Below are 26300 nucleotides of genomic sequence, written 5' to 3' on the forward strand. Positions count from 1 at the left end.
ACTTTCTTAGGTTTTCAAGGAGCTGTCAGCAGTATACCAAGGGTGGGTTGGGGACAGACACGTGAGTGGCGCTGCACGTGGCAGGCTGATGCTGTTGCCTCCTTTCTCCTTTTGAACTTCTCTGGGGACAAAGTGGCATGTTATGGCTCCTCGTTCTGGACCAAGGTGTGGAGGGGCCGCTGCGAAGCACTGGGGCCTGAAACCCTGCACCCAGACTAGAAAATTCCAGGTGCAGGAAGAAACAAAGCAGGCGGGGCTGGCCGGCCTGCAGGGGCGGGGGACGCGGGAAGGCGGGCAGGAGTGGGTCTGGGATAGCCTTTGTGCAATCTCTGCTCTGGTCCTGACGCTCTAGGAAGACCTGACGGGGGTTTGAGGTTGGGGGGAATGCTCACAAATTATGAGGGGAGGATCGTTCACAAAATTTTCAGTGTGCTGCAGATGGATTTTTTTTTTATTTGTAAAGTACTCTAAAAACTAATTATCAGGGACATGAAATTAATAAAACAAAGAAATACGAAATATAAACCCCATGACTTTGTTATTAGGCTCAACAGACAATAAAAATTACTCTGTCCAATTGCTGTGAAAGTTTCTAAAAGCTTGTCTCAGTGTCTGTGCTTACCTCGTTGCACACCACCAGTCCATGGACCGCTCTCAGAAGCTCTGGTCCAGGCCAGCGTATCCCAAAGTCATCACTGGAACACTAAGCCACCCAAGGTGATTGGGATAAAATGGTTCTGATGGTCAAATACAGTGTGAAAAATGCAACATACATATCCTTTTGGACGTTCACAACACATGGTGGCTTATCAAAGGATCTGAGAAATCCTGTGTTAAAAAAAAAAAAAGCAAAAAGTATTTTACTTGTATTGAACTCAGTTTTCCAAATTTATTTGCTCACTCTCTCTCCATTTTTATGTTATTTGTTTCCTTATTAATTTACTTTTGCATAACACCTGCAACCCTTGCCCTACCTCTCACCAACACACACTAAGAAATGCTTTCCTGGGTCTGGACCGCAGGACTTTGCCTGGCCGGCGAGAGGTTGGTCTGTAACGCTGGACCCCCCCACGTGGAAAATCTCCCAGGTCAGTGGTCTGTGGCTAGTTTGAGTTGACCCTGCGTTGGTGACGCTGGTCCCGTTCACAGACCTCGGCAAACGGTCCGAGGAGTAGCTTCCGGGGACGCTCAGGTGCCCCTTTCGTGTTTAGCTGCAGCAGGTGAGAATTCCAGCTGGCAGTACTACTGCACTTTGGCAATGGCCTCGCACGCTGGGACACGATGGCCGTTAGCAGAAGTCTGCACGTGGCATAGACTCAGTCAAGTGGAAGGAGGCTACAAGTTAGATACGGGGGAGCTCCAGCACACCAGCGACGCGACACCATTTATCCTTCCCTGGGCTCACTCGTGCTAGGCCCAGAATGCATTCTCCTAATTAGTTGGCACCAGGCAGACACCCCATGGAGCAATCTGTCCTTACAGGAGGCTTTCGAGTACTGCAAGGGAGTACATTTGAACCACTAAGCCTCCCAGCTCCCCTCTAAAAAAACAATTATCTGTTGTCCAATTTCTGCACAAGCAAACCCAAGCACCGTTCACACTGGGGTCGCTGAATGACGGGTCTGTGTACCAGGACTCCACTCACTGTTGGTCGTAACGGTGGTGGAGGCCCCGGGCTACTCCAGTCAGTCTAATGCTACTGTCTTTCAAAGTTTTAGAATTTTCTGCTGTTGTAACACAAGTCAAAGGCTCCCCAAAGGCTTTGCTGCTTCCTGTCTTCTACTCAATCTCCTTACTGTTTTCTGCTTTCCTAACACTATTTTGTATCCCCATGGGATGGCCACTTTACATTCTATTCTGATACACGCCATACAGAGCCACAGGGAAAATGTTTCCAGGTCTGGGGGTTTTCCTGGTGACCACATAGTATCTAGCCTCAGAAAATATAGCCACTTGTCTGCACAACACACCATCCCTCTACACGTCTGGCATGAATTGCCAGCCACTGCAGGCACCAAGAGACTTTCCACTGACACGGGGTCTATTTAGGAGGTCCCTAGACTGTGTCACGGGTTTCTGTTATCAAACATACCCGCAAGTTCTTGGATATGCCAGGAAAAGTGGAGTCTGATTCTCCTGCCCGTGAATAAGGGCCAGCTGTGGGCACTGATGCTGACAGACAGACTGCAGCAGAAGAGAGGGCTGCCTTTTCCCCCGAGGCGAGGTCAGAAGGGGGTGAAGCTTCCTCCTGGTGTCTAGCTCTCTGGGACTCCCAGCTTTGGAACCCCGAGCTGCCACAGAGGAAGTGTCGCTATCCTGAAGACATCATGCTGGCAAGACCATGGGTGGAGACCACATACAGAGAAATGCCCACGGGTGAGGGGCCCCAGCTTGGGAGGTGAGAGTGAGGGGCCCCAGCCCAGGTGCCAGACTTTGGCGTGAAGAAGCCCTGGACGTGTCCTCAGCTGACTGAAACATGATAAACAACCATGTTTTCAGCCACTAACTTGGACAGTTTGTTACCCAGCCGTAGGTGACTAATACACTTCTTCAATGGGCACAATTGGACCCTTTTTACGTCTCTTCTTCTCAGCACACACCATTGGCCTCTTTAAGACTCTCCCGGCAGGTATGGCTCACGTATCAAGGGACACCAAAGCACACCCAGTCTCAGACGGAGCCTTGAACCTGCCCCTCCCCACACACACACCTTGTTTCATGCTGCTCACCTCCTAGGTGCTGATTCCTGTTTTCTATTTTGGATGCTTCTAGTTAAGAATCCCGCTTGGTCACGACTTGCTCGCTGACCTTGGGCATTCCGTTCCTTTGGGTTACCGAGCACAGGTCTCCAGCACCAAGCATGGGCCTGGCAGATGTGTGCACCCATCCCTGGGCACAGCCTGAGAGCTTTCCGGGCGTCTCCCCCCAGGTGAGGAGCACCGCAGCGTCCAGGCCTGCGGCTGGCACCCACACGTGCTCATGCTCACTCCCTCCCTCACTCACGTGGTATGGAGCAGCGCAGGCTTCGGAGCAGAGCAACGCCGATGCCCTCTCACTGCGCTTACAGCAAGGAGAAAACACCGGTCTTCATTCCCAGTGTGATGAGGCAACACCAACCAAGACAACCGTGCAGGGGGACAGAGACACTAACAGGAAAGAGCTGTCTTCTTGTGAGGCTGTGAATGGGCACAACTACTAATTTTCTTCTCTCTCAAAGAGAGACAATAGTAGTGCTTTTGTAAGGATGAAATGGGGCAATATAGGTAAGACACTTCAGCCAGCGTGCGACACAGAGGAAGAGCTCAACAAATGCAGGCCATTCTCATTCTTATTACACATCATCTCGAGTTTAATAGGCCCCGTACTGGGCTCTTCACATTTCCTCTGCTCCACCCACAGCTTCCCCAGCCCAGTAGATGGCACGTTATTCTTCCAGTTATCCCCCCACAAAAGCCCAAAACTAAAGTGGTCCTGTCTTCTTTCCTTCTCTCACATTTCACATCCAACCCAATGGCAGAGATTTGCGGTTCTGTCTTTAAAATATTCAGAATGCTCCGCGTCTCACCCCTCACTGCCCTCGCCCTGTCGACTCTCACTGCCTCACTCTTCTGTCTGGGGCCACGCGCCCTCCACACCACCCCGCCCGGCTTTGCAACCAGCTGCCAGGAGAACTGTGTTTCCACAGAAGCCATACCAACATGGTGGTTTCTGATCACTCTCAGATTAAAGCCAAGTCCTAACGACCTCAGGCTCTAAGGATCTGGCCCCAAAGAGTAAGAGCAGGGTTAGAGGTCAAGACTTTCTGGGATGCTAGTTCTTAGGGAGGCCCTTTGGTGCCGGCAGTGGCAGGTTTCTGAGTTAATTTCCTACCAGCACTCCCTCACAGCGAGGTAAACGTGGGGGGGCACACATTTCCTGACTGTTAAAAAGCATGCTGAACTGGGGGGAATCGCAGGGCATGGGTTTTAGCCCAAGCTCTAGTACTGACCAGACCCATAAAGTCTACAACCTAAAGGAGCCCACACTGTAGCTGAGGAAGCTGCCACGAAACGAGTTACTCTGCACCTCCTCAGGAGGGTCACATCACAGATGCCTCCGCAGGCTCCTGGTGTGAGTAAGACAAGGAAGAGCCTTACCTATCGTTGGTGGGAAAACAGGAAAACGACTAAGGCATTTTGTGGTGACATCCATGCTTCATATACAATAGCTTCTTCCTTCTTGCTCTGTTGTTTTCATTCATTTATTCATTCAACAAGTGCTTACTGGACGTCTGCCTAGGTTACAAAGGTAAATGTGCAATGGGCCTTACCTTGAGGGCCTCTCATGTCCTGTCTGTCTTTGCCTCCATGTTTTCTTTCTCTCTGAGCTGTACACCTTATGTCACTCTCTGGGGTGACGCTCAGGGCTCTAAGGCAAGAAAGGTGGTTGGTTTCTGTGCCAAATGGTCAATACGAATGTTCTCTTTGGAAAAGTCCTAGCTCTCAAAAGGCCCAGCTGATATCTGCTGGCAGAGCCCCATGTTCTGCAACCCCATAACACATGACAAATGGGCTGGGCAACCTGTCTCAACGCGGACTTCAGGAAACACTTGAGGAGAAAGCAGGAGAGCAATGACGAAAGATTTCCTGGAAACAAATGTGTCAGGAGCTCTGGGTTCTGTAGGGAGGGGCTTGTCAGAGTTGGCATCTTCCACATGGCACCAGGCCCAGGCATAGCAGGTGGCATAGGCACAGCCTTAATTGATAGTTTAATTAAGGAATTAGATAGGTTATGACTTCCAACCTACAGCTTGGTTTAACTAAATTTTATGATCTTCCTTTCCCACAGAAACATACACATAGAAGCAAATGAGGAGTGGGTGTCATCCACCCACGAATTGTTGCTACAATGGTTTGGCCTACCAACATGCATGGAAGGAGGAAAAACGATGTGTTAAGGAGAAAATGTCCACAGGCACTTCCTCCACTTACTGGAAGCTGCTCCAGGACCATCCCCCACCCCACGCCCCCGACAAAGGCAATGGTTTACCCTTTTCCCACAAGAACTTCCCCTCTGGAGATGAGAAGCATCATCTCCAACATTCAGACTAGAGCCTTCAAAGGCTCTAGGCCTGTGAAATAAGTGAAGTCTGCAAAGACGGGGAGGAAGACATACAGTCACCTCGGTTATGTCCGCAAGCTGTACAGAGGCAAATCACTGTGCTTCCTGAGCCACACGGGGCAGCCGCCTCTGGCCCCAGACGCCCCCCCCCCCCCAAGTTCCTGACGCTCTTCAGGGAGGCCTGGCCTCCGTCCTTGCGGTGCCCAGTCCAATGGCGTCAGCATCACTCAGGAGCTTATCAGGACTAGAGACTCTCAGAACAAATCACAGACCTATGGAGCCAAGCCTGCATGTTAACAGGATCCCCAGGTGATTTCTATGAACACTCAAGTTTAACAATCAATGACCTGGAAAAATAGATAGTACAGTCCAACTTCCAATTAAAACAAACCCTTTCTAAAAAATTCTATGTAACTTGAGCCTGTAAGAAGAAGAGCAAGGTCTATGAAAATTCTAGGCCACTAGATAGGGACCCATAACTGAGATGTGACACCCTTATTTAAACATAAATGTGACGCTGGGGTTTGCGAGAAGCGATCCCAGGTGGTAAGAGTCTTAGGTACAGGAGGTGGAGAATAGACAGGGAGGGATGGGGGACACTAAAGCCAAGCCATGCTTTGTAGTTTGCCGCTAGCCTGGTGGGTGAAGTCCTTCATGGGCACCCTGCAGATGGGTCTCCCCACTGGGGGACGCTGTGGAGTCTGGAACATTGACCAAGCTACTGGAGCCTGTAAGCCACGCCGCTGAGGCCAGCTGTACCTGTTTGCCGATCTTATGCCAGCAAAGCCCCTTAGTTATTTTCATACAGACATCCAACTTTGCTACTCCCAAACCCACCACTGGCTCAGTTATTTCCAGTGAGGTCCTGTGGCCCCGGAAAGCAGGGACCGTGAACCCTGCTGCAAGGACATTCACAGCAGATGTGTTGGCCAGCCTTGAAAACCAGGCTGAGGGAGACACTGAAGGTTTTCAGCAGGGAAAGGATGTAACCCAAGCTGGGCTTTAAAGGTACGATTTGAGATCATACAGATGAGTAGAAAGTTATTACAGGAATCCAGGCAAGTGTGACTGAAGACTTCAACTAGGGTTTTGTGACTTTTTAATTGAGAGTGTAGTGAACAAATGTAACTTTATTCTGGACACTTATGGGGACACAGTAGACATTCAACAACACCAGGTTGAATGAATGAATGTATGAGTGACTCAGAGACATCGTTACGTAGACCAATCCACACCGTAACGCCGTAGGCTTAAATTTTGTTGAGCTCTTTTCACCCATATTAACTGGGCCAAAATACCATGTCTTGAATATTTGCACCTGGGGTCACTGTTTGGTTGCGTTTACGCACACAGGTCTTTATTCTTGTCTCTCATGCTCAGGCGTGGGCTGTCAGGTGACTGGATTCTGGATCAGGAGGTTGTCCCTGCTTCTCGCCAACACAGCTCATCGTAAAAGAACATCTGGTTTTCTTTGCATGGATCATAATTTCTTGTATCAGTTTCCATTAGGTGCTCCTTTCCTATACTGCACTCAGCTTATCTCACATGTAACTCATAGATCACAGTGGATTTTTAAAATACATTGTACAGATTCCTTCTTGGGACTCTGATTAAACTCACACACTCCATCTGTGTTACAAAAGCTGTTTCAAGCCTGGATTCCTTCTCTGAGGTTGCCATCAACCTATCCATAAATTAAGAGTTATGGTATATTTATTAGTTTCCAAGACTTCTAATAGTATATTGATTCTGGGCAGAAGCTTAGCATCTGGTTTGGCGAAAGAATTTAATTTTCTACAAACCACACAATCTAATTGTATCATCCGGTACTGAAACAAACATTTATTCAGTGGGCTTTAACGCTGATGTGTGCACCGGAGCTGAGCCATACAGAGTTTTCACCAGTCTGCAATGAGGTATTTACCAAAAAAATGGGGAAAAAGGTCAATATAGTGGGTTTTTAAAAAGGGTAACTCTATTCAATTTAAAAGCTGTCCATTTTTCTGAATGGATGCTCTTTCTTCTTTTTCATGTGTGTTACAGTAGTCTTTAAATTTTTTTCTTTTAATAAATGTATTTGACAAAATAAAATGGACAACTCTACGACAATGTGTCATATGTGGGACATTTCACTGATACCTGAAATCCAAAGGACTAGGCTATCCTGGACTAATAGAACCATTGGTGATTTTTAAAAGTTGGGGTGAGTCCCGATTTCAAATCTCCTCCACCCCTTTCTGGTATCAATAAACATGTGCCCCTCTTTCTCATCAGGGCCGGCCAGGGATGAAAAGATGGGCTTCCCAGACAGGCTTTAAAATAGAAGCCTTTGAGTCCAACATGGAGTTACTCAGCAGGAAGAGAGTAAGAGGCGTCTGACTCCCACCCCCACCCCGTATTTCCAGGTCTTCATATTTCTGAGATACCTGCCTTTCAAAAAAAAAAAAGTTATTGCCAACTTCCACTCACAAGGCATCACTGCCCTTCAGCTTCCACGGTAAGAATGAAACCGTGCCCTTTCACCCCAGGCCACACCAGCCTCAGGCAATCAGGGCATGGCTTCTGCTTAGTGTGTCCTGTGCCCACCTGCTGCCTTCAGGGCTGTCCCCAGGAACCTCTCGGATGTTCTTGCCTCTCCTTCCTACCTGGACTAGAACTGGAAGGAACCAGCAAGGCAGTTCAAGGACTGGGCACGGCACACTGAGTCTCTCTCCACTGGGGACCGGCATTTGCCAAGTCCCACGCAAAGCTGTCACGCTCATTCCTGGTTAAAGGCTAAACGGTGGCTCAGGTGGGGAGTGTACATTCTGCTTCCTCCCACCCCCCACCTGGGACGTGCTCCCCTACCCCGTTTAGGGGTCTTTGCTGCTCACTTCCCTAATTCTTACATCCCAGATGCCTGCCCATAGTTCTAACGCCTTCTTCCCTGTCTGCTCTAAAGGCTTCAAAGCCTTCGTGCAAATAGAACTTCCACGGCCTTGACAGTTCCTAAACCTATGGTTAGCAACTCCCATCCCCAACCCACCCATGATCTTCGAGGTCTCTGGGGCAAAGCCAGAAGCTGGAACGCCAACCACGGGCTGTGATTGATTACTGCTTGGTAGCTTTCTTCACGTAGCAATAAATCATGGGAATCTTCCATGCCCGAGACATACAAAGCTACCTATATATCGCTAAAGGGTGAACATTATTCTTTTATATGGTTAGAGCATAATTTAACCTATCCTCTACTGATGGACTTTCAGGTTATCTTTTCCCACGGATCTTTTCCCCCTTGTGTGTGTTCGCAGAAGCAGCACGCTGGAGCAAAGAACACAAGCCGTAAGCGCTGGCCCTGGGAAGGGGGTGCTTGGGGAACATTCTTCCTTCACTCACAGGGCAGGCACAGGCCTCCAGCCAACTGCCTCGCCAATCATTGTTTCAATTTCAATTTCTCTAATTAATGGGAATATAGGATATGTTTAATAGCTTTGTACTTCTTTATTTGTCCATTTTCTTTTAACATTCTTTGCCCATATTCCATTTAGGATACTTTATAAATCTAAATGGGGGAAAAAAAGGCTCTTTAAATATGAATATTCACCCTTTCCCTATGCAAACATTTGTATTCATCACTTAACATTTTTATAGAGCCTCTATGTTTCAGGCACTGTTATCTAAATTAAACTTCAGAACAAACTTGCAGGAAAGGCCTTATTTTTCCTATTTCATTCATGAGGTTGAGGTCCAGCAAGGTTAGTGGAAAAGTTTTTCAAGCCTCTGTTCCTTCCTTCCATTACACCATTCAAAAACCTCTAAATAAAAATCCCCTAATATGATTTTGGGGTGGTTTCCTGATTGTAACAGAAGGATGATATGGCAACTAAAAGAACAAAGAAATAGAGGTGGGGAGAGTGACATCTCCTTGCTTTCCCTGTGGTCAAAACACTTCACTTGTTAACAGAGGCAAGTCATGCATGGTTTCTCATCCAAGGTTTCAAACCCAAAGCTCTGATTTCTTGTAGTATATCCCTGTACAATTGCCTTCCATGGTTAGGTTCTAAGGGATCGATTCCAGAACCACGAAATGCTGGGCTGTGTAAGTACCTGACTTAAAAAGCACAAGCCCTAACCCCTGGACCCACCCTGGGAGATTCTGCCTTAGCTGGCCTGCGTGGGCCGGGGGCAGTATTTGGGCAGCTGCCTCCGTGACTCCTCAGCAGCCAGGGTCACGATCTGCTGCCTTGGGTCGGTCATCTCCACTACCTTCTCTGGCTCCGATGACCACACTTTATAGCTGAGGACAGAGAGGCACAGAAAGGGAATGGGACCTGCCAAGGTCACACAGCTGAGGAGTGGCAAACGCAGACCTCAGTGTGCGTTTGAGGGCCTCCAGTCCACTCTGCCAAACTGCCACTGTACAGGGCCGTGGCTCCTTCCTTTCCAAAGGTAACTCTGCTAATGGCGTTGTGCATGGGTACGGACATGGCTGGAGACTTAAAACTGTCTCCATGTTAGCAACTCGAGCTGTTTGCATCAATCTTTGTCCCTCTGCTTTCTTTGCTCCCAGGCGAGAGCTGACGCATCTCCCGTGGCCGTGAGCCGTTCTGCTTGTTATCGTGACTGCTTCCCCGACGCGTCCAATGCAAGTGCATCGTCTCAGGAGCACCATCGTGCGCGCCATTGTTCCAGGAGCTGAGCGCACAGGTTCTCCTCCCTGGTCCTGGCCACAGATGTGGGTCTTCACTTGTGCTGTGACCACATAATTAACGTCCGCCTTCTTCACAAGACTCTCCATTCCATGAGACCAGGGGCCGTCTGGTCTTAGCTACCACTGCTCTCCTAGCACTTGACACAGTACCTAGCACACAGCACACAAACAGGCCTCAGGTCGGGGCACCCTCTCCTTAGAGTTTGGGGCAGAACCCTTTACAAACTCCCCTCCTACCTCCAGAGTTTACAGGTCAGAAGACCGAGTCCCAGACACGCCCAGGGACCTGTCCAAAGTCACACCATGAATTTGTGGCAGTTTGTTAACTCATTCAAGACGGATTTAGCTTTTGGGGGAGGCATAGTTCACTGGTGATTCATACGTAGCTCACAGGGAAGTTAACCTCTCCATCCATCTTTTACACATATGCTACCTCTGAATCACACCTGTTAGTGTACTACACGTGACAGCAACATTTAAATAAGTGCTCTTCAAAGTCAATGATGTTCAGAGGCAGTCCCTAAGAGTTTTCTTGATGCAGCCTGCTTCGTATTCAGATTATGCTGATTTTCCTCCAAATTAAAGTGAAAAGTCTGAGTGACAGAAAGCTTAATAATTGGTGTTTTAATACGAATACATAAAGTAACAAACTGGAGTGAAACCAAGGGCTGACTTGTAGAAGGGCTTGAGAGTGTCTGAACGGTCAGAACTGATTTCTGATTCGCGTTATTTCTCCATCTCCCCCCCCCCCCCCCCCGTGTCCCTGCCTTTACCCCCTTTCCCTCCAGCTCCTAGTCGGTAACGGCCTGTCCCCACTCACGCACACCTCTGCAGAGAGCCTATCACCTCCCGCGGATGCCTGCGCCTACTACAATCTGATGTGGCTCTAGGAAAGGCAGCAAATGACAGCCAGGCTCCTAACTGTCACATCACACTGTCTTCAGTGCTGGTCACTGTACCCTTTCTGCTGCGTTTTACACTGCTGAGCGTTTCCTTCTCCTTGGCACTCCTCCAGCCCTGGCACCGTCTTCTCAGATCGCCCTCTGTGCCTCTCCTCTGACGCGTCACGTGTAACTCAAGGTCCGTGGCTCCTGGTCACTAGAACCAGCACTGTGGGGTCACGTGCGCACAGACCACCTTCCAACTCACTACTGCGTGATGACACTGCGCTGAACGCTTCATGCAAATGAACTCATTCATCCCCACAACTCCATGAAATAAATACTGCCGCCTTCCTTTTACAGATAAGGAAATGGATGAGAACGTACACTGCATGAGGCCTGGGCTTTTGTTGCTTCGTTACATCACCATTTCCCCAGGACCAGGACAGCGGCGGCCCATGGATGCAAGGTTCACACTGGCGTCAGTGCGACTCCAGAGATCAGTCTTCAGTCCCTGGGCACTCAATACTGAGGAGGCTGTCCCTGTGTGCTCCCTCCCTCTGGCACCTCTGACACATCAGCGACCCCCAGGCTCCCCATCCGTAGCTTGCTCAACTTCTCCCCGGGCAAGTGCTCTCTCACGGCTTTGCCTCCTATATGAGGGCAAGTCCCAAATCTCTTTGGAATTGCCAGCTGCCTATCAGCAACACCATCTGTCAATCCCCTATTCCTCAAATTCTACTTCTCAAACATGCCATTTTCTCACTAAACCTAAATCTGCTCCTTCTCCTGAGTTCTTTTTGTCAAATGGTGGCTCCACTATCCCCCCTACCACCCAACCTGGGAATTGTAAAAATCAACCTTGACCCTTCCTCGCCCCGCAACAAATGTTTAAGCACACAGGCTCCAAAGAAAACAATTCCATTCACAAGAGCAAGAAAAATAAAATACTTAGAAATAATTTTAACAAAAGAAGTGTAAGACATAGACCAAAACTACAAAACATTGTTGAGAGAGATTAAGGAAGATCAAAATAAATGGAGAGACATCCTATGCTTATGGATTGGAAGATTCAACATTAAGAGGGCAATTCTCCCAAATTGATCTATAGATTCAAAACAATACCTGCCAAAATCCCAGCAGGTTTTCTTCAGCAGAAACTGACAAGCTGACCCTAAAATGTACATAGAAATGCAAAGGCCCCAGCATAGCCGAAACAATTTGAAAACGAACGAAGTTGTAGAATGTGCACTTCCTGATTTCAAAACTTGAAAGAAACCTTTATATATATAGAATCAATTAATTTTGACAGAGGTCCCAAAGCAATTCAATTGGGAAAAGCATAGTCTTTTTAACACTTGGTGCTGAGACCACTGGATACATGTGGATACATGACGTTGGATTCTTACCTCACACCATATATAGAAATTAACTCAAAATGGCTTATAGACTGAAATGTAAGGGCTGAAATTATAAAACTTCTAGAATAAAACAGGAAAAAATCTTTTGTGACCTTAGGTTAGGTGGAGAGAATACGATACTAAAAGCATGATCCATAGAGAAAAAACTGATAAATTAGACTATATACGTACACATAGATAGCCCACATACACATAGAAAAATGGTCAACATCACTAGCTATTAGAGAAATGCAAATTAAAGCCACGAGATAATGTCTTCACACCAAAATAACAAAACAAAACAAAAACCAAAACAACAAGTTCTTTACGAGGATGTGGAGAAATCGGAACCCTCATACATTACTTGTGGGACTATAAAATGATGCAGACACTTTGGAAAACAATCTGGAAGTTTCTCAAAAAGTTAAATATAATAAACTTACCATTTAAGCCAGCAATAGCACTGCTAGATCTATAGCCATAGGAAATGAAAACATGTCCACACACAGACTTGTACACAAATGGTCATAGTAGCATGTGAAAACAATCCAAATGTCTATCGGCTGGTGAGCGAATAAACAAAATATGACGTAGCCACACAATGGAATACTATTCAGCAAAAAACAAAGCAATTACTGATACATATTACTGATACATGCTACATGGATGAACCTCAAAAACATTATGCTAAGTGTGAAAGTAAGATGCAAAACAAAACAAAACACATTTGGTCTGATTCCATTTTTATGAAATGTGAAAAAAAAAAAAAAAGGCAAATCAGAAAGATAGAAAGTGGATTAGTGGTGGCCTGAGACTGGTGGCAGGAATGCATACAGATTGCAAATGGGCACGAGATCTTTTTGAGGTGATGAAAATGGTTAAAACTGATTTTGTTGAAATGGTTGAACAACTCTGTAAAGCCACTGAAAAAATCAGTGAAGTGTCCACTTAAATGGCTGAATGTTATGGCAGTTAAATTACACCTCCTTTCAGATGTAGGAGTGGAAAAGCACTGGCTCCACGTTCCGGGACTGCTTGGCGTCAACTCCAGGCTCAATTACCTGCCACTGTGTCACCAAGTCATTCAGCGCATCTGTGCCTTGGCCTTCTGTTAACTGGGCATTCTGGTATGGACTTCATAGTTATTGGGAGAATTAAATGAGTGAATGTGGGTAAAATCCTTAAGCACAGTGCCAGACACGTAGTAAGCATTCAGTAACATTAGCTTTTCTTCTGATTATATTCAAACAATGACCAAGTCTTGCTCATTGTAGTTCTCAAGTTAATCACCTTTTCTTTGAAAACTCTTCCTGGCCATAAGCTCTGTATCACTTTTTAGACAGAACACTTGCCACAGTTTTCCTGACTTCCGCCAGTCTTGTTCCCTCACATCTAGCTTCCACAGCCTCTAGGGAATATGAATCTGGAGGCTAATATATTACTGTCTGGTCACTCACTTGACCAGTCAACAGAGGGTTGAATGACTTGGTGACACAGGTAATATAAACCTAACCATGGCAAAACCCACTCCAGGATCAAGTTCAACGGTCTATAAGACCCTCCAAGATCTGGGATCTCTGTGGAACCCCCCACTGCACCCACACACAGACATGCAGCTGCTCGTGCCACCCCTGTGGAGAAACGTCCCTCTCCCTCCCTTGTCTGTCTGTCCACGCTATGAACCCTCTGGGGATCAGCTGAGGCGACGCCCCCACTACCTTCCCCAGCCCCGAGGCGTGGCCTTCTGCATCTGTAATAATCACCCATGCCTGTCTCAGGCACTGGATGGAGACACGACTACAAAACATGTCTCCGACCTTGAAGCATGAGCCAGCACATCCCTAGGACTAGTCCACTGTAGGGGCTCAACAATATGTTGACTGGCCAAGTGAGTGACCAGACAGACTGAAGAATTTCCTCAGTTCCTCTCATAGGGAAAAGCACTTAGGCTATCAAACAGCATGGGCCTGTTTCTCAGCATGTCACTTGAGGAAAGTGACAGAGGTTGTCTAGGGAAATGGAAATCTTAACAAGGCTCTCGCTATTCTGTAGAACTATTCTAAGCAGTAATGAGACAGTGCAGGGTCATGCCAGCTTCTGTTTGAAGCCAGTTATACTTTCCACAGCCATCTGTAGTTCACCAAAATTTATAGATTGCTGGTAATGTTAATCTTTCCAGTCGAATTTTTCTTAACTTACCTGAAATCAGACTTTCTAAACTCTAAAATTGATCTGTGAAGAATTTTTGAAACAGCTCATAGTGGGGATATAAGACAATCAACTTCAGAGGGTTTTGTTTTTTTTAAAGCTTAATTGACAAAATGGGGGGCGGGGGGGAGAAATACAATTGCCTGATGTCTGGGTTCTCATTTAAGGCATCTTGGGTAAGAAACCAAGGAGAACATTTTCTAAAAATTCCCCAGATAATTCTAAGGAGCAGCAAGGGTCGAAATCCACTTCTATAAAATCTAAAATTTGTTCCTTAATTTCTCAATGTTCTTATCTGTAAAATGGTGGCAATTATGCTTAGATTTATGGTTCAGACTGAAAACCTTTCTGAAAGTACAATTCCTCAATAAGTGTTACATGGAATCCTTTCTTCTCACTCTTAATACTTTGGGTCATTGTAAAAGTCAAGTTCGACGTATTAAAGTTCCACCTGGTCAATAAGCATTAATATTTATATTAGAAATAGACATTTAAAATCCATTAAAGGACAATTAAAACAAACACAAAAACAGATCCCAAAACCATAATCTTAATTAACCCACAATCAATTACTAAAATAAGGTGAGTGTAAAGGATAACTGAGAGGAGTGATATTTCCAGAAGATTAAGCTGTAGGTCCCCTAAATCTATTAATTCCTATTTGTGGACATAGCGTGTTTTTCTCTAACCCTGAGAGAAGATCTTAACAAAGTACCCATGAGGTCCTGCTTCTGCGCTTGCATTATAATGGGTCCCAAGGGAGAGGTCTGAAAGGACTGCAAACATGAAACTCAATTGTAAAGTTACCCTGAGTGGGACAGAACATTTAGTATTAGAATCCTCTTAAAGTGAAAAAAAGAAAAAGAAATCACATCACATTCTGTAAACATCCTTTTTTCTTCTCCAGAAATGTCCTACTGATTAAATCTCAGATTTTCAAGAAACATTGCATCATCGACGCTGAAGGGGATCAGGACATGCCACCCCCAAATGTGGCACTTTGGCATAAGAATGATTTTGAGCTGAAGGCATTTGAGTTCCTGAAATTCCTTATCTGCCTAAAAGCAGAGCCTCCCTGAAAGAACTCAATTGTCATAAATCCCCTCCCCGGGCACCTCTAACCTTGGCTTCTGGCACCACATCTAGACAATGTTACAAACTATATCTCCCATCTATTTTCCAAAAAGTCATTTGCTTCTCCATGAGCACCTTTCTCCCTTCCCGTCCCTACTAACTTAAGTATCTAGAACCCCCTCTGCCCTCCCTTTGAGTCACTCATCACTGGGTCCTGCCATGTGAATGTATGGTGCACATGCTAATACACTCCTGTTTGTTTTTCTCTCTTCATCTGTCTTGTGTCGGTCCACTTTACAGGGTCCGGCCTGGCCAGAGGACCTAGAAGGGTAGATGAAAAAATAATTCTTCCTCCCCTATGATACTTTGATATCTGATTTTACATATATGTTCCAGCTTTAAAAAGCTGTCAGGTTGTGTGTGTTTTTTAATCTTATAAAAAACATAAGCACCTGAAAGAGTCACACTATTAAAACCCTTTGAGATTCAGGTCTCATTTCTTTAACTTTCAAACTGAATATTAAGAAAATAAAAACTATACCAAAGTGCTTATTGTTTTAGGCAAAACTGCTATGAAGAAAAGACTTAGTAATGGCAAAATATTTACACCAAGTACATGCAGTTACAGAGTAAAATCAGTTTCCACACCATGAAATTCTTACCAAATATGTTTTTCATAAATATATTTAACCCACTTTACCAATATTATTTTCTCTTCTGTCATTATTTCATTATTTATCTATTATTAAAAGATAAATGTGAAAGAGCAAAACTGTATGGTGGCAAAATACCTTCAAATTACATTTTCCTACTTGAAAAACTAACACAGAGCACTACACTGCATCATGGAGAAGACTGGAAATAATACCTTATTGCTATTAATAATGGCAGATTACATAAAATAAAGGAGATGTAGCTCTAAATATGGTAGTACCAGAAGTTAATAAGGCATATAACACAGTACTTGATATACATAGTCATGTAGGCAGACACTGAGCAATATCTACTCAATTAGAAGAGAATTAGTTTTAGAAGCATTGAGATGCAACACTTTTGCAATATGAAAAAAAGCACATAAAAGACACAAAACAAAATATGCGTATTACTTTTAGCATGTTAAAAACAATCACATTCAAAAAAGTATACAGATAAAAAATGTCATCGATGACATAAGAAAATAGTGTGTGTGTATATAGGTTTTGCATATATATATATATAAATCTACAGTATTTATCACTGTTGATATATATAGATTTTGGAGCAGCTGGGGTGCTGCCATCATGAACTAAATTGTACAGCTTGGTTTATTACAAGTCACAGAGTCATGGTTTAAAACTGGAATTAATATTCTCAGCTACATTTTTATATACATTTACTTCTAAGCGTCACACGATCTGAATCAAGAGCCCAGTGATATAACGATTTTGTCTGAGCTTTCAGTGTAGTGCTTACCGGCTAGTACACTGCACTTGTTCTGCCATTTAATAACATCATTACCAAGTGGATGAAAATTACATTAGACTCATTATATACATAAAAAAATAATGTCACATTCACTAGCTCAACAAACGTTACTCATTTTAAAAGACACAGTCTGTACCTTGAAAGCTTGACGCCCTAAACTTGCAACAAGAAGAGCCCTCGATGTTAGGATTTCTACTCTCTTATTCAATTGTGAACAAAGTAATACTGAAAACAAGCTCTCCAATTAAACGCGAAATCCTACTTTCTTGGTGAGTCCCACACTTTGCAGTGTTTTGGTAACTGTAGTGTAATAGAGTATGTAAAAGACATTGCTAATTTTTAACATGAACTGAATTTTTGTCACCGAAAAGAAGATTTTTGCAAGTATGAAAGTCACACTTTCATTAAAAAAGAAACAACAACAACAACAAAACCCCAAATCTTAGGCTCCTATTAATAATTAGGATCATTTTACAATTTTACACACTGATGATTTAATGGCCTAAGCACAGCAATTTCCATTGACTACATTCTTTAAAGGAAGAGTGCCTGACAAAGATCTTGGAAATGAAGCTGGCCCTTTGCAGGGAGGCTCTGCACTACATTGAGGGGCGGAAGTAAGAAGTAACCTTATAGCTGATCCTGCTTTCAAAGGAATCTCCAAGGAGCTTGCTTCACAGCTGCCATGAGTGCCTGATGAACAGTAACTTGCAACTGACTCTCCTGCTGGCACCCGCAGGGGGGCTGCACCGCAGCATTTCCTCTGCATCTGGCAAGGAACGTGCTGCGCGCTTTCCAAGAGTCGGGCCAGGACAGGGCACTGACTGGCCTCGGGCACAGGGACACAGGGAGCGCTGCACCCTGGCCAGACACTGCAACTGCCACGGTTTTTCAGCACCATTAAGAGGTTAGCCATTCTCTTCACTGTCTTTAATTTTCAGATTGAAAGAAAATGGCGGCAACTGAATGAATATTCTGTGAGATTTGAATTAATCGACTCAGGGCAAAACCCTTAAGTCAGTTTTGGATCTGGGTTAAAAATATGAGGGGGGCAAAAAACTTGACTGAAAGACCAGTTAAAGAAAAGAATAATAAATTATTTCATGGATCTAGATTAAAAGTCATTGTTTACAAATTTTCTTCAGTTCTGTGTACAAATGTGTATGCACAGATGCCTACAGTATCACTAAAAGACACTTATACTACATAGAGCCTTAAAAATATCTACTCTACATAGTTTTTCAGTGCTTTGTAACATTACTCAAAATAGAATGGGCTGACAGAGTAGTAAAAATGTTCAGGTTCTGGAGAAAGCTGTAAGTGAAACTGAGTAATGACTTATTATTGTGCGTGCACCCCTAAATGCTAGTGCTATGTTTCCATGGTCAGTTCTTTTTAACAGCGTCAGTGATGATGCAATTTAAGACGCTCATCTTAAGCAGCCTCTAGGTGGGATGAAAACACTTCCCCCTGTTCTTGTTACTAACATACGTTAGGACTGTGTGAGTTGTTTACAATGGTATAAAATACTGCTTTGGCAATTACAAACATCGCAATGTAGGTTTCATATGGTTTCTCTTCTCTCATCTTAGGCAAGTACAGATAAATTCTCACAGCAATACTGACTCTTGAATAGGCAGTCCATCCCGGTTTCTGTAGTGATATGCTGGGGCCGAGGGCCCTGGGTATGCATACCCGGACGAACTGGCATCTTCTAACGCTGGGGAAGTGCGATACCGCACTGGACTGTCTATGGAGACCGCGGGGAGGTTATGGTCCTGGAACGGCACGTGCTGAAAGGCGGGATATTTGGGTAAATTGCTTAAGTGGCTACGGTTAGCATCTCGAGTCCATGACTGCTCATGCATCTCAGGTCTGTATGTGTAACTGACGTCCGACCACTTCCTGTTGTCTGGCAAATAATCCACTGGAGGAATGATGAATTTTCCATTCTTTGGCGACCCTGAATTGCCCGAATATCCCCCATCACCAATATCAACGGGAAGAACTTCTATTCGACTAGATGGTAGGACAATAGGGGTTGGGCGACTGTGAGACTTCTCTTGAGAAACACTGATTGAAAGAGAACCATGAGGTCTCCTGGGAAGATTCATTTGAGTCCCATGGCTAAACTGTGGAGACACAAAGCTGCTGTTGGCAGCAGGGACGTGTTTGGGAGAATTTCCCTGGTAAACAGGGGGGTTGCTGTAAGATGGCGGGTGCACGGGCCCAAGGTCGTCCCCATCTAAGTGAGATGGATATTTTGCATAACTTGGAGGCAGTACTTTAAAAGTAAACTTGTTTGGTGCTTTTGATGGACTAGAACTTGGCTCAGCATGCTTTCTTGGACTATGAGCGTAAACAATACTCCTTGGACTTTGAGAGTAAGCCCTTTCCAGTGCCTCTTCAACAGAAGCGCCATTCTCACTGTCAGGAACATTATCATACTGGGACGCATTGGAGCCCCGCTTCCCGTCCTCAGCGTCCCAGACCTTCCCCTTCTGCCTTGCATTTGACACCCGAGGGTCAGCAGAACTTGGGATGGTGATGGTAAACATGGGATGGGATCTATTTTTGCCTTCACTGGCGTACTTGGCAGTTTTTTCAACAGCTGAAACATCTGACGGTTTATTCCATTTGGGCACAAATTCCATCCTGGTATTTGAAATGGCATTGCTGTTCTGGTTAGCAGCGGCATGATCATGCTGCCTGGCAGTGTCCTGCGGACCTGACGGAGGTTTTCTTTGAAAATCTGCCTCCTCTTTAAGCTTTTTACTGTCTTCATCCACCGACTTCTGTCTCTGTTGCCTCACTCTTTCCGGTGTCCCCAGTCTGCTCTGATGGTGAGGAGGATGCTCAGGCTTTTTGTGAGGTGATGAGCTACTCTCCCTCCTGCTGATCTTGTGTGGACTGGACCTGCCAACACTCTGCCCATTGCTCAGCTGACTAATGCCAGCAGACTGAGATTCAGGTGGAAGCTGTCCCAAAGGCTTCTTTGGAAATTCATCCTCTTTACCTAATGGGGAAGACAAATTATAAGTAACATAAATACATGGGTGACTAGTATCAAATAAAAGAACTACATCATAAATAACTGCATGCTTTTCATATGTGCACTCATACACACGCACTACACATGCACATACACCACAGAATTTTAGTGGCTAAGAGAAGCAGTTTTTAGAGAGACTGATAGTAAAACATACCAAAATTCAAAATCTCATTAGACAATGTGCAGGTGGGAACAGTTGACAATCTTATGAGTAAGGTTTTTAAAATTGTGTAATATATGATTCTTATACTTTGTTACAATATATTATCACGTGCTTTTTCAAAGACGCAAGGCAGATATTCTCATTTTTATCCCTAAAACAATTCAGCAGGTCTGTAGTTCAATGTCTTACATTATATTACCTTCACTTCAGCTTACCTCAACTAAAATGGTTTTGAAATCTCAGTTAAACTTTTCTTATCAACTTCAAGCAGGTCTGCCAAATTTAAGAGTCAACTGATGACCAACTGTGACCTACAGTTGTCCCCAAAGAGCTTATTATTATCTTAAGCACCTTCCACAGCTGAACTTCATGATAACAATAGTAGTCTCTATTTTAATGTTAACCTTCTAAGAGGATCCCACTTTAAAGCAAAGGTAAGAAAACTTTTTTTAAAAAAAGGAAAAAGGATATTGGATATTTTTAGTTTTATATTTTCAGTAAGTAATATCATAAAATTAATGAGGAATTTAGGGAAGGTGCAGTAAGTTCACCATTTAGTAAATAAACAGTTTTAAAATGACCTATCACAATATGGATATCCAATAAACATCCTCTTGAAAAAATGACAGACTTCACTTGTAGAAATTTCCTGGTTTAACACATATTTTTCACCAGTTATTATAAAATAATACATTCCCGCTTAAAAATAAGTTGCTGCCCTCTGCAAACGTCCACAAATGTCTGTCCGTCCATCCAGCTACCAGGCTGGCAGAGTGAGCCCTGCCCCCACGGAGTCCTGTGCCAGAAGAAGGAGCTGCCAGCAGGGGGGCGTGCTCTTCATTTGCACACAACTCACTTTTTGTGATGATAATTTTGTTATTTACCCACATATCATAATTTTCTTTAAGATATTTTTAAAAATATTCAATGAGCTTTTCTTTGGGACAGAAGGGAGCAGAGAATGATGAAGAAACAATAGCCTTTAAACAGTTAAGCTACCATAATCAGAATTATTAAGCTAAAAATAACCTTTGTGCTCTTCCAATTCAGTGGTTTTTAAACTTTTTTGAAGCAGACATTTTTTTAAAAACCAAATTTCATATGAAACCCCAATATTTAAAGAAAATACAAACAAAGCTGCTCTAGTTAAAGTGGAGGGGCTCAGGCTAACTCCCAGCACCCCTTTTCCACGTCCCTCGACTAGGCAGCTTCTCAGAGCCCCTGGGTTCAAGACCCAGCCCTGCCTGAGTTTCACAGCTGGGAAAGCAAGACTCTCTTTAGCAACAGAGACACAGTGAGAACCAGGACCCCGTTTTGTCACTCCCAGTTCACTGTTTGCTGCACTGTGCCACGTTCATGCAACTCCAGAGACAGTTCTGATGGCTTTAACCAAATGTAACTTTATTTTGACAATATTTGTTCAAGCTTTTGATTTTCTAATTTGAAAGCATACAAAGCACTATTCACTCATTCATCCCTCAACAAATACACACCTATTGAGCAACTCCCATGTACCTGGCACTACAACCCAGGGACGAAACAAGAGGGCAGCGCCTGTCCCCAGGGGACTCATGCGACAGCAGGCAGGGCCCCATGACGGCCGGTGCCAGGACTCGGCAGTTACTGTACTGTAGGTGGGGGCAGGGCAGCAGGCAGCTCCCGCAGGAACAGGGCGCTCTGTTCCCCGTGGGAGACCCGTGGCGGCCAGCGGGGGAGGTCAGGAGCAGACGGGTCACACACACACAGCCTGAAGACCACAGTCAGGACCAGGTTTTGTGTTGTTCTTCTGAATTGACTGCAAACTACTGAAGGCTTTTCAGCAGGAGAGAAACATGATCTGAGGTCTGTCTTGTAAAGTCCGCTTTGAAGATGGGTTGGGCTTGGATTGTGTAATAATTAAGGAAAATAATAATAACAGTGATAGCTAATCATCATTAAGCCCTTACCATGGGTCAGCACTACTCAGAAAGCTGTACATACAGCGTCAGTGACAGGCATGTACCACAGCTCATACTACTGCCCTCCTGTTACAAGAAAACTGAGGCAGAGGTGAGCTTGCCCAAAGGCTCACAGCTAGTCAGCGGCGATCAGATTCAAGCCCAGAGCTGATTCCAGAACCTTTGCTTTTTACTCCTACACTGACTGGAGTGTGGTGGAAGCAGGGAGAAGAGGCTGCCTCCTGCAGAGTTCTAAGGCCACGTCAGATACTGGCTCCCTCACAGTTGACATGTGACCTCTGAGGGTGAGCAGAGTCCAGGATGGCTCCTGGTTTACAGACCGTAAGACACATGCTATCAGTGTCGGTCAGCATAACCAACATCGTTCTGGGTCTTTCGTAATAAAGACATTTTATGATATGTGGAGAAATTATTTTAAGTGACAGCCCAAACTTGAAAACACCTGTCATTGAGAAAAATTTTCTTTGTTTATGAATGCTGTTCGTGAAAGAACCTGGAGCACTCCGGTTCAGCTTCTTTTCTGACAGGAAGTGTGTGGAAATAGGGTAGGAAAGTTGAGTCAAATGCAGCCTGAGTCAAAAATATTCAGTTATTCAGACTATCGAGTTAAACACTAACAATAAAAATAAAATTAAAATCTATCTCCTGTCCCCAAAAAGTTATCAGCTCTATAAACAGTGATCCATTTCATTCCAGATCAATATCTGCATTCTTTCCTCCATGTAGGCAAATGACACCAACAAACACAGATTATCAAGAATACAGGAAGACCCACGTAACAGAGAAACTGAATTTATGAATTTTCTCTTAGTCCCCACTCTGACAAGTTTCTAAGGGCACGGCACAGTCATTTGAACGGCTAATTCAACGGCTGGTTGATATTCCATCAGATAATAATATTAGCCAATCATCAAAACACACTTTTCAGGTTGGTGAGTAGGAACCTGATGAAAAACATAACCATTAAAAAGAAAAGGAAAGCAGCGGCACCCAGAGAGCGGTTAATTCATGCCTGCAAGACGTGCCGTTACGGGGACAAAATTGGATTCGTTGTAGAGCTTCTCATGCTGAGCCCTTTAAAGCTGCCCCACTTCTCCAGCACTCAATGGCTTTCAGCAGCCTGCAGAGAGCCACCAACATTCTAGTTCATAGGAAATGATTTTAAATATTTAAAAAATTCTTGTGGCGGTATCATAATCACACAGGAACGGCTGCTGCCACTTGCTCGGTACCCCCTAGAACATCAATCTGTCAGTGAAAGCTTGTTTCTCAGCCCAGACAGCGGATACTCAGAGACGGTTGCAACGTTTCAATCTGCATCACTTCATAACTCATGAAACTAAATTCACTTGAAATTAGATTTTTCAAAGGTTAGCTACCTGCTGTAGATGAATATCTGTGTTCTGCCCCCCGCCCCAATTTATATGCTGAAACTCCCCAAGGCAACCCCAATGTTACAGTACTTGGAGACAGGGCTTTGGAAGGTAATTAGGTGCCAAGGGTAAAGACCTCATGATGGGACTGGCACAGCACCACCCCCTCCGAGTGCAGTAACGCAGGGGGCCACAGACACAGGTGGTTCTGCCTAGTTTTTCCCGCCCCTCTGCAGAGGTGTCTTTGCACCACAGGGACTGCAGCCCGTGGTTCCTCCAAGGTGTGGTCAGTAGTGGAGGGAGGAGAGGCCCCCGCAGAGCAGTGAGGGACGCCCAGTGGGAGAAGCGGTCAGACAGGGAGCTCTGGGTCACAGGGGACAGCCCATCTCTTTCTGCCATCGCACCTTCCCAAGTACACGAGCTAGGGCTGACCCCTAAGAGGGGAGGGAGACTGTTACTTGATTGATGGGTGTGACATCCTGGACAGGGGCCGGCCCGAGGTGGCCATCTGCAGACAGGACCACTGCAGGCTGAGTCCTTGGAGGTGGGGTGGGCACTGGAGTTTGGGATGAGTCACCAGAGAGCAAATGCATGTCTCTTCTTCAGCAGAGTCTGCGCCTAAAACCACCTCATGTTACCTGAGTTGTGTCCCCTCAGAATGCATATGGTGAAGCCCTAACCCCTGATAACTCAGGCTGTGACTGCATTTGGAGAGGGGCCTCTAATCCAATAGAACTGATGTCCTTTATAAAAAGAAGCCATCAGGACACAGAAAGGTACAGAGGGACGACCATGTGAGGACAGCCGTCTAAAGCCACGGAGAGAAGAATCCAACACTGCCAACACTTTGATCTCGGACTTCCAAGCCTCCAGAATTGCAAGAAAATAAACTTCTGTTGTTTAAGCCACTCAGTCTGTGGCATTTTTGCTATAGCAGCCCAAGCTGGCTGAGACACTGCCCTCAGGTCTGCACCCTAGATCTGAAAACTGACTTGCTTTACTAAGCACACATTTTACAGATTGTTGTTGGTGGTGGTGTTAGTAAAAAGTCACATATTTCATTATTTATGATCATCAGCTTTTATGGTCCTAGCACGTTTCCAATGTCCACAACTGTAGTAATTAAAGTGTATTTTATATAACCACATCCAAAAGGCAATGGAATGAAATGACTGTGGACAATGGACTCGCACAAGGTAACGACCCACAAGGTAACCCGAGTTCCATTACATGTCCTCTGTGTCCTTTTCTTATTGCCAGGGATGGTCAACTTGGAGTTGGCTTCCAGAAGCATTTTCCATAGACATTCAGCTATAATTACTAACTGATGATGATTAAGATGAAAGGGCGTTCTTAAAAATTTGGTACCCAGGATTTAAGCAATATTCTAGGTTTGGACTAACTGCAACAAAGTACCATAGGGTTTAATAAGGAACCAATGAGGTTGAAGAGATTTTTTAAAAAACTTTAAAGTGGGGGTGGAAGGAAGAAAGTGGGGAAGAAAGGGGACTAAGGGAGAAAACTGAACACCTTTTGGGGAAAATAATGCCATTTTACCTACTGTACTTATATTCTAATATCCATAGATCTGTCACTCTGAAATCCTTTAGATGCATCAGAGGTATATATCGGTAAAAACTAACAGAACACAGTGTAAAATGTAGGATTATGGATTTCCAGAAGAAGGAATAGACAAACTGAGAAGGAAGTAATGGAGAGAATGAGGTGGTAATTTCATGCACGAAACAAAATGGAAAGGTAAATATCATACATATGCGGGAGATTTAATTTTTCAATATAAAGGGTCAGAAAAGTATTCACCTTACACTTAACACTACCTTATATTCAAGTCAATATAGAAATTTCTCTAAGGAAGAGATGTTAATATTCTATGCATCTATACATAATATTAGAATAATAAGAAAAATTTAACATGTTTCATTTACTGAATGGGCAAGAGGCCCAAATCCACACTGGGGAAAAATAATCTGTCACTGTTCTAAAACATCCAAAAAGTAGCATCTTAAAGTCCTTTCATGGTAACCCACCATCCATTTCCCTTCTCCCCTAGTAGACGAAACCTACTTAAAGTGACTTCTACTTCTTTTGTATTCCTTCCTATACCGTGATTCCCCAAAAATAAGACCTAGCCAGACAATCAGCTCTAACGTGTCTTTTGGAGTAAAAATTCATATAAGACCCAGTCTTATTTTACTATAAGACCTGGTATAATATAATATAATATAATATAATATAATATAATATAATATAATATAATATAATATAATATAATGTAATATAATACCAAGTTTTATATTAATTTTTGCTCCGAAAGATGCATTAGAGCTGATTGTCCCACTAGGTCTTATTTTCGGGGAAACACAGTAATATCTAAAATAGTAACAGAATTATAAGTAAGATGCTGATAAAATATCCATTCACTCATATATAATTAATGTGAATCAGAATAATGACACATTGTTCATGTAAACACTACAGAAACATAATGGTTACAAATACCTAAGATATACACAGCTAAGAAATGAGATGCAGCAGGGTTCAGAGGGGAAAAAAATCCCACGCAGACAAAATGACACCATATCTAATTAATTGCTAACCAGCAATGTCTCGTTAGGAACTAGGACTCTGTAAGAGGGTACATGGTGAATCCCTCAAATGTAGAAAGGCACTAAGAGATGTGGCCTCTTTGCCCCCATAAAGATTTTAGTGAGCGCGGAAGAAGGTAAAGCAATTTGAAAGAGGCAGTAGGCAGAGATATAAGAAAGAGCTTCGTAAAATGTGCTTAAAACAACCAAATTCCTTGGGAGGAGGACTCCTCACAGGGAAAATGCCAACTATCCTACAGCCCTCGTCTTGAAGCCACACAACTCAAACTGCCCCTGTATGTCTCCGACACCTTCCGAGTTACTGTTGCTC

General features: G+C 44.3%; 1 protein-coding gene across 6 annotated transcripts in view; it reads right to left on the reverse strand.

Moving 5' to 3' along the window:
* Positions 1–14738: 14738 nt before the first annotated feature.
* The window catches only part of USP6NL (USP6 N-terminal like), a 227002-nt gene continuing 215440 nt past the window's right edge, over positions 14739–26300 (reverse strand). For all 6 annotated transcript variants that reach the window (XM_074324987.2, XM_074324988.2, XM_088802337.1 and 3 more), the window contains one exon: positions 14739–19833. In XM_074324987.2, the coding sequence (XP_074181088.1) occupies positions 18428–19833 (1406 nt within the window). In that variant the 3' untranslated portion in view covers positions 14739–18427. The remainder of the gene's footprint in view (positions 19834–26300) is intronic.

Source organism: Rhinolophus sinicus, chromosome 1, assembly GCF_057876585.1.
Source record: "Rhinolophus sinicus isolate RSI-liver-muscle chromosome 1, RSI-T2T, whole genome shotgun sequence".
Classification (NCBI taxonomy): domain Eukaryota; kingdom Metazoa; phylum Chordata; class Mammalia; order Chiroptera; family Rhinolophidae; genus Rhinolophus; species Rhinolophus sinicus.